The 9,576-nt window shown below is 43.5% G+C and overlaps 1 protein-coding gene across 1 annotated transcript; it reads left to right on the top strand.

The window, feature by feature from the left end:
- The first annotated feature begins 7,111 nt into the window (after positions 1-7,111).
- On the top strand, positions 7,112-8,786 carry LOC121584169 (prolactin-releasing peptide receptor-like). The gene is made up of 2 exons (XM_041900005.2): positions 7,112-7,586; positions 7,913-8,786. The coding sequence occupies exons 1-2, from the start codon at positions 7,120-7,122 to the stop codon at positions 8,547-8,549; spliced, it is 1,104 nt and encodes a 367-aa protein (XP_041755939.1). The 5' UTR covers positions 7,112-7,119; the 3' UTR covers positions 8,550-8,786.
- The last annotated feature ends 790 nt before the right edge of the window (positions 8,787-9,576 follow it).

Below are 9,576 nucleotides of genomic sequence, written 5' to 3'. Positions count from 1 at the left end.
TCCTATAGCCTCTGTCATTTGCATTCTACAATAATTTCAATCAGAGCCAGTTTTGTGCCACTGCAAAGTTAGAATACGTTTTATTTCCTGGGAATGTATATTTCTAGGATTTGTTTTGGTAGAAAATCTTACAATGTTTTCCAAATAAGGGAATACAAGGGACATTATTTGGCAGAAAGTATATATAATCTAAGTTTTAGTATGCTATATGTTCACCAAATAAGATGTATTTGGATGTGGTTATGAGGGAAAATGAAAAATGCTTTATAGTAGAACATGTGGTTTTTCATAACCAGTGGTTCTACCTAGACAGGGTGTCTAACAGGCTGACATCCATCAGCTTTACCAAGATAAAGACCTGCATTAGCTGCCATTCAAATGCATTCTCAGAAAGAGGTGAATAACACGTTAGGGAAAGGTTTGCGTGCCTGCGGGCATCACCTGGCATTATTAGACTAAAATGCTCCAAGCTAATGTGTTACAGCACTTTGCAGAGAGTGTGAAACCCATGTGCACAATGAGCCTCTATTATTCTGTGTCCTGTGTTTTTCATCTATTGAGAGATCATATTGAGTCAGATATCCCCTTTGTTAATATGTTCTGTCCTTGGTTGAGTTATGAGGCCAGCAGAACAGATATTGACTGACAGGGATATAGATTGTCTAGTGTTCCAGCGCTGTTTGTCTCCCAGTAGGAGAGTGAGTGAATGTTTAGACAACCTGTCCCACTGGGCAAAAACTGGTTGAATCAACGTTGTTTCCATGTCATTTCATACAAAGAAATGTATGTGATGACATTGAATCAACGTGGAAAACGGATTGGATTTGGAAGAAAAAAAGGGCATTTCATCAGTTTTTTCACCCAACTTTTAAGCTAAATCCAATGACATGGTGACATTTGTTGTTGATTTCACATTGAGAACTCAACCAAATGTAAATCAAAACTAGACGGTGAAACTGACGACTGTGCCCAGTGGGGTGGGTTCTCTTCATAAACATTCACAGCTCTGTTCCACCTATTTTCCTGACCAGCGGGAGTCAAATCAAATCAAATCAAATTTGATTTGCCACATGCGCCGAATATAACAGGTGTAGACATTACCGTGAAATGCTTACTTACAGCCATTAACCAACAATGCATTTCTTTTTTTAATAAAAAAGTAAAATAAAACAACAACAACAAAAGTGTTGAGAAAAAAAATAAAATAACAGTAGGGAGGCTATTTACAGGGGGGTACCGGTGCAGAGTCAATGTGCGGGGGCACCGGCTAGTTGAGGTAGTTGAGGTAATATGTACATGTACATGTGGGTAGACTATGCATAAATAATTAACAGAGTAGCAGCAGCGTAAAAATAGTTGGGGTGGGGGTGGGGGGGCAGTGCGAATAGTCCGGGTAGCCATGATTAGCTGTTCAGGAGTCTTATGGCTTGGGGGTAGAAGCTATTGAGAAGCCTTTTGGACCTAGACTTGGCGCTCCGGTACCGCTTGCCGTGCGGTAGCAGAGAGAACAGTCTATGACTAGGGTGGCTGGAGTCTTAGACAATTTTTAAGGCCTTCCTCTGACACTGCCTGGTATAGAGGTCCTGGATGGCAGGAAGCTTGGCCACAGTGATGTACTGGGCCGTACGCACTACCCTCTGTAGTGCCTTGCGGTCGGAGGCCGAGCAGTTGCCATACCAGGCGGTGATGCAACCAGTCAGGATGCTCTCGATGGTGCAGCTGTATAACTTTTTGAGGATCTGAGGACCCATGCCAAATGTTTTCAGTCTCCTGAGGGGGAATAGGCTTTGTCGTGCCCTCTTCACGACTGTCTTGGTGTGTTTGGACCATGATAGTTCGTTGGTGATGTGGAAACCAAGGAACTTGAAGCTCTCAACCTGTTCCACTACAGCCACGTCGATGAGAATGGGGGCGTGCTCAGTCCTCTTTTTTTCCTGTAGTCCACAATCATCTCCTTTGTCTTGGTCACGTTGAGGGAGAGGTTGTTATCCTGGCACCACACGACCAGGACTCTGACCTCCTCCCTATAGGCGGTCTCATCGTTGTCGGTGATCAGGCCTACCAATGTTGTGTCGTCGGCAAACTTAATGATGGTGTTGGAGTCGTGCCTGGCCATGCAGTCATGGGTGAACAGGGAGTACAGGAGGGGACTGAGCACGCACCCCTGAGGGGCCCCCGTGTTGAGGATCAGCATGGCAGATGTGTTGTTACCTGCCCTTACCACCTGGGGGCGGCCCGTCAGGAAGTCCAGGATCCAGTTGCAGAGGGAGGTGTTTAGTCCCAGGATCCTTAGCTTAGTGATGAGCTTTGAGGGCACTATGGTGTTGAACGCTGAGCTGTAGTCAATGAATAGCATTCTCACGTACAGTGAGGGAAAAAAGTATTTGATCCCTTGCTGATTTTGTACGTTTGCACACTGACAAAGAAATGATCAGTCTATAATTTTAATGGTAGGTTTATTTGAACAGTGAGAGACAGAATAACAACAAAAAAATCCAGAAAAACGCATGTCAAAAATGTTATAAATTTATTTGCATTTTAATGAGGGAAATAAGTATTTGACCCCCTCTCAATCAGAAAGATTTCTGGCTCCCAGGTGTCTTTTATACAGGTAACGAGCTGAGATTAGGAGCACACTCTTAAAGGGAGTGCTCCTAATCTCAGTTTATTTCCTGTATAAAAGACACCTGTCCACAGAAGCAATCAATCAATCAGATTCCAAACTCTCCACCATGGCCAAGACCAAAGAGCTCTCCAAGGATGTCAGGGACAAGATTGTAGACCTACACAAGGCTGGAATGGGCTACAAGACCATCGCCAAGCAGCTTGGTGAGAAGGTGACAACCGTTGATGCGATTATTCGCAAATGGAAGAAACACAAAAGAACTGTCAATCTCCCTCGGCCTGGGGCTCCATGCAAGATCTCACCTCGTGGAGTTGCAATGATCATGAGAACGGTGAGGAATCAGCCCAGAACTACACGGGATGATCTTGTCAATGATCTCAAGGCAGCTGGGACCATAGTCACCAAGAAAACAATTGGTAACACACTACGCCGTGAAGGACTGAAATCCTCCAGCGCCCGCAAGGTCCCCCTGTTCAAGAAAGCACATATACATGCCCGTCTGAAGTTTGCCAATGAACATCTGAATGATTCAGAGGAGAACTGGGTGAAAGTGTTGTGGTTAGATGAGACCAAAATGGAGCTCTTTGGCATCAACTCAACTCGCCGTGTTTGGAGGAGGAAGAATGCTGCCTATGACCCCAAGAACACCATCCCCACGTCAAACATGGAGGTGGAAACATTATGCTTTGGGGGTGTTTTTCTGCTAAGGGGACAGGACAACTTCACCGCATCAAAGGGACGATGGACGGGGCCATGTACCGTCAAATCTTGGGTGAGAACCTCCTTCCCTCAGCCAGGGCATTGAAAATGGGTCGTGGATGGGTATTCCAGCATGACAATGACCCAAAACACATGGCCAAGGCAACAAAGGAGTGGCTCAAGAAGAAGCACATTAAGGTCCTGGAGTGGCCTAGCCAGTCTCCAGACCTTAATCCCATAGAAAATCTGTGGAGGGAGCTGAAGGTTCGAGTTGCCAAACGTCAGCCTCGAAACCTTAATGACTTGGAGAAGATCTGCAAAGAGGAGTGGGACAAAATCCCTCCTGAGATGTGTGCAAACCTGGTGGCCAACTACAAGAAACGTCTGACCTCTGTGATTTCCAACAAGGGTTTTGTCACCAAGTACTAAGTCATGTTTTGCAGAGGGGTCAAATACTTATTTCCCTCATTAAAATGCAAATCAATTTATAACATTTTTGACATGCGTTTTTCTGGATTTTTTTGTTGTTATTCTGTCTCTCACTGTTCAAATAAACCTACCATTAAAATTATAGACTGATAATTTCTTTGTCAGTGGGCAAACGTACAAAATCAGTAGGGGATCAAATACTTTTTTCCCTCACTGTATATGTTCCTCTTGTCCAGGTGGGAAAGGGCAGTGTGGAGTGCAATAGAGATTGCATCATCTGTGGATCTGTTGGGGCGATATGCAAATTGGAGTGGGTCTAGGGTTTCTGGGATAATGGTGTTGATGTGAGCCATGACCAGCCTTTCAAAGCACTTCATGGCTACAGACGTCAGTGCTACGGGTCGGTAGTCATTTAGGCAGGTTATCTTAGAGTCCTTGGGCACGGGGACTATGGTGGTCTGCTTGAAACATGTTGGTATTACAGACTCAGTCAGGGACATGTTAAAAATGTCAGTGAAAACACTTGCCAGTTGGTCAGCACATGGTCGGAGTACACGTCCTGGTAATCCGCCTGGCCCTGCGGCCTTGTGAATGTTGACCTGCTTAAAAGTCACATCGGCTACGGAGAGCGTGATCACATAGTCATCCGGAACAGCTGGTGCTCTCATGCATGCTTCAGTGTTGCTTGCCTCGAAGCGAGCATAGAAGTGGTTTAGCTCGTCTGGAAGTCTTGTGTCACTGGGCAGCTCGCGGCTGTGCTGTGTGAATGTTGACCTGCTTAAAAGTCTTTCTCACATCGGCTACAGAGAGCATGATCACATAGTCATCTGGAACAGCTGGTGCTCTCATGCATGCTTCAGTGTTGCTTGCCTCGAAGCGAGCATAGAAGTGGTTTCGCTCGTCTGGTAGGCGTACATTTTAGTACATTTTATTTTGTTGGTGCACAGTCATCACTTTGCAATCTGAAGAGAACCTCAAAAGTCCATTACCCTATTTTGCTGCATAATGTGGCTGAATTCAAAATAGAGAAAGACACCTACTATCCACTGGGCACAGATGTAAATTCAACATCTATTCCACGATGGTTCAATGTATTTCATTGAAATGACGTGGAAACAACGTTGATTCAACCAGTGTGTGCCCAGTAAGTGTAAGAGCTAAAATCAACTGCATTGGGTGCTTCCTGTATGACTAATCCATGTCTCAAAAGCATTTGAGTGAGTCACAGACAGTCAAGGTTGGAAATGTGATTGGGTAAAACCGTTTTGGCTCTGATGGTTTGCCCTCCCTCCCCGGCACAGTGTCTCTCATGAACATGGTGAATATGGATTGGGCAGATTGAAAAGACTTGCCAATATTACCTCCCTCATTCATGCCAACGTTAATTGGAAAGAGCGTGATTACAGTTTCGGGCTCAGTGCATGATTGCCTTCAGGATTACAATGCACAAGGCCATCGGACAAGTTGATCAAACTGGTTTTTATGTTTTGCTGTTCAACTTCTCAACTCATACAATCTGTGTACCTGTTCACAACATATTCTCAACATGAGTTTCTGTTGAACGACTGCTAACACAGTAAGATGCTGAATGTATGCAGTCATCTATAGATTACATAGAGTCATACCCTAATGATCCTGTGACTCTTTCAGCAAAAAATGCTGAAATGAGGTCATAACAACAAATCTGTTGTTGTCAACCAAAGCATGATTACACATTTAGAGGCTTGTTGAACTAAAGAGCTTATTTTTGGCTCATTCATGTGTCACTGTTTGAGTGCTGCTCATTTGCATCACAATTCAGAGTACAAAGTGAATTGATTTCTGAATGATTTACTATAATTTCACTGATTAGAGTCATTGCCCCAGCTAGCACAAAACGCTCTGTGACCATACGTTTCTTAGAGCTTGGTGAGAGCGTGGTTGTCCTATGGTTATTTTGCATACAACCTTCCCACAACTTTCTGGGAATGATGCAGGATAGTTACTTGGCTTTGGAACATTCTCAGTACATTTAAGAAACTTGACAAATAAACATTATTTTCTTGGTATTTCATTACTTTAACAGAACTTTTCCTAAAAGCTCAAACATGGTTACATTTAATTTCAATTTTGGCAATGCTCTAGGAACGTTCTCCAACTGGTTTGACATTGGGAATGTTCTCAAATAGTTCAGAGAACGTTAAGAAACAATGTTTTTCTGTGGGAATTTCAGTACTTCAGCATAAGGTTTTCTACAGGTTTCCTCTTGGTTCTATTTAAAGTAATGTTCTCAAATTGTTCTGAGAACGTTAAGAAAACTGTCCATAAAAACCACAAGAAACTTAAGTCATGATCAGAGAACGTTCTAAGAATGTATTTAAAAACATGTACATTCCGTTCTCAGCATCAACAAAACCCTCTATCTTGTTAAGTGTGTTCAGGTGTGTTGGCCTCGCCCACTAATTGTCCACACCTGATCTTAATGAGTGCTTGTTTCCTTTGAAATGGGGTCTATTTGAATAGACTGAAATGAACAGCTTCGTATGCATAAAAAAGCATGGCATGCTAGCTCTATCCTGGTAGCGCAGTGAACTAATTCCATGGACAGAGAACATAAGATTATAGGTTTGATTCTCACTGATGCCGTGTCACAATAAAAAAAGAAATGTGTTTGCATGATTAATGCCTGAGGAAATAAATGTCCATGTGTCCTATCTGTGCTTGGAGTTCAAAAAAGTTAACCCAATATAAGGTAGCAGTGTTATTAAAAGTCTTGAAACATTCAGTGAAAGTTTTAAAGAAATGTTCACTTCTGTTATCAGAACATTTAAAAAACGTCCAGTTTTACAGGTCAGGAAACATATGGCTTCGTTCCCACAACCAATGTGAAACCAAAAAGATATGTTCCCACAACTTCCAAGGAACCAAATGCGTTAGCTGGTTGATGTGCTGTGTAAATATGCTTAATGCATTTTATGCACTCTAGATGCCAAAGGGCATTATTGGATTCCAACCCAACTGTTTTGTTAATAGAAATGTTAATGAGAAGAGTTTTGCTGAGGGGTTTATATAATACATTACATTTTGATGAAGTTATTCAGTGGAATCTAGTATCATCCAGAACAATCAGTCCAATCAAGGGATACAGGTAACACAGACCTCAAAGAGATATGCTCATTGTCACCACAGTGCTATAATAGAAACAGGCATTTAGGTTAAGGTATTTTGTTTGGAAATGAAGAATTTGAATAGACTTGACACGACCTTATCAGAATCCACTGAGCCCAACAGAAACAAGTGGACTGATAAGCTAAGTCTTCCTTTTTCTATCATCTCTCTAGGCACCTCTGGCCCTTTCTCCAGTGTGACGTGCTTGACCTGCTAAGATGGAGGGCAGTGGCAGTGGGTGGGCTGTAGATCTGGCCTCCCCTGGGCCGTGTGTGGCTGGCATGGAGGGGAACACCAGCGGTCAGGTGTTTGAGGTGGCGCTGCAGAACGGCTCCTCGTCCAAACGCAGCCCTCAGTTTGTGGGGGTGGAGCTGCCGCAATCCTTCAAGCTACTCATCATCCCCTGCTACGCCCTGGTGGTGCTGATCGGGGTGTTCGGCAACTACCTGCTGCTCTACGTCATCTGCCACACCCGCAAGATGCACAATGTCACCAACTTCTTCATAGGAAACCTGGCCTTCTCCGACATGCTGATGTGTGCCACATGCATCCCCTTCACTTTGGCCTATGCCTTCAACCCCCGTGGCTGGGTGTTTGGGAGGTTCATGTGCTACCTGGTTTACCTCATCCAGCCAGTGACTGTCTACGTGTCTGTTTTTACTCTCACTGCTATTGGTGTTGACAGGTAAGCCTTGGTCGAGGTGGCCTTAACTATCGTACAATCTAAGTCTGACTAGTCAAAAGGTTTTGACTTCGGGTAGAATGAGCACATTTCTACTACATTTCTATGTAAGCTTCTATCGTATTACGTAATTACATTTCCGCCACAGGTTTGATCACCTCAATAACAGGAAATCCAATAATCTACAGCAACAGTACAAGCATGTGATATCAGGACGACACAGTGCAACAGTGCAATTACTGTCAGATCAAAAAGCAAAAACATACCAAATCCCACTTTTTCCATGCTTGTAAATGAGATGTTATGTATGTTTTCTCCCCTGTTCCTAGGTATTATGCCACAGTGCACCCTCTGAAGAAGCGGATCTCAGTACTGGCGTGTACCTACCTCCTATCTGGGATCTGGCTGCTCTCCTGTGGGCTTGTGGCCCCGGCTGTAGCCCACACTTATCATGTGGAGTTCAAGAATGAGGGCTTCACCATCTGTGAGGAGTTCTGGATGGGCAAAGAGAAAGAGAGGTTGGCCTACGCCTACAGCACACTCTTCATGACCTACGTCCTTCCTCTGTCTGCCCTCTGCATCTCTTACCTCTGCATCTCTGTCAAGCTGCGTAACTGTGTGGTGCCTGGCCACCGCACCAAGAGCCAGGCCGAGGCCCAGCAAACCCGCAAGCGCAAGACCTTCCGTCTGGTCACCCTGGTAGTGGCGGCCTTCGGCGTGTGTTGGATGCCCATCAGTGTGTTCAACGTGCTGCGGGACATTGACATTGACCTGATTGACAAGCGCTGCTTCCTGCTCATCCAACTGCTGTGCCACCTGTGTGCCATGAGCTCCTCCTGCTGTAACCCTTTCCTGTACGCCTGGCTGCATGACCGCTTTCGCGCCGAACTGCGCAAGATGTTCACCTGCCACCGCCGCATCGGCATCCCTGCCAACAACTGTGCCACAAACAGCGTGGTGCTGTGAACCACTTCATCCCACGCTCCCACCTTTCACTGGATGTGTTCAGAGAATGTCCTGAGGTATTTGGTCTTGAAACTAGATTTTGTCAGGTTTTGCGCAAGTACTGCATAAGATAAGACTGTCAAATGATTACATTAATTCTACAATTAAGCTTGAAGAATATTTTGTGAATAGCACATTGTTGTGTATATTATGTATATTTCTACATGATTAAGTGGTTGTTCGGTGCAATAAACTATGCCACAAACAAGACTGCTGCAAAAATGTGTCCTGCATTAGAAGTTTTCATAGACATTGAAATATCAGAAGTTTGTTGAGCAAGATATGGTCATCTTCTGTATGTACATGCTGTTTACTAAGAAATGTATTTATTGTACAGTTTATTCCCATATGATACAAACACAGTGATGGTTTAATAATATATGCTTTGTTTGGTGTATACTTGAATTCTACAACCTCAAGGCTGTGACTGACAGGTGATGCTCATTACCACATGGGAACACAGCTACCAACCTCAGAAGTGGTCCTGGCTTGGTGACAAAGATGATAGCTTTCATCTCTCAACCAGTAATACAAAATGAAACACATTATTTGGTAATTTCAAGAAAGATTGTAATTGATTCCATTTAACCTGGTTTCCATTTTTGATCAGTTGCAAGGTTAAAATACTCCTCAGTATAGCAGTTTTAGTTTTAATGTGACCGCATTGATGATGTTGCTTCATGCATGTTACATCTTTGTGAATGTAATTTGAAGTATGGATTCTTTATTTCCCATATTGATGTGATGATTTTTGTATTTAAATATATAAAGAGAAGAATAGGTTAGGATTCATCACCCTAATCAAGTTATTAAAATGCAGACCAGAAAAAAGAGACAGCTGTCTGGAAAAGATGATTGTCTGGTAAAGCAAGTCTACAGTTGGTATGAAAGAGCAGTCAAACATAATTCATTTATTATGATATTAATGCAAATTTTCAGTTAATCAAACATCTGTGTTTCAATAAGAAATGGGCCTGTGAGTTAACTC

The sequence above is a fragment of the Coregonus clupeaformis genome, chromosome 16, assembly GCF_020615455.1.
Source record: "Coregonus clupeaformis isolate EN_2021a chromosome 16, ASM2061545v1, whole genome shotgun sequence".
NCBI classification, from domain to species: Eukaryota; Metazoa; Chordata; class Actinopteri; order Salmoniformes; family Salmonidae; genus Coregonus; species Coregonus clupeaformis.
The sequence above is the reverse complement of the archived record's forward strand: the minus strand, read 5'-3'. Positions and strand labels throughout refer to the sequence as shown.

Coding starts and splice junctions, on each gene's coding strand:
- LOC121584169 (XM_041900005.2), top strand. CDS start 7,120: ATGGAGGGCAGTGGCAGTGGGTGGGCTGTAGATCTGGCCTCCCCTGGG. Junction 7,587..7,912: donor ACTGCTATTGGTGTTGACAG/GTAAGCCTTGGT, acceptor CCCTGTTCCTAG/GTATTATGCCACAGTGCACC.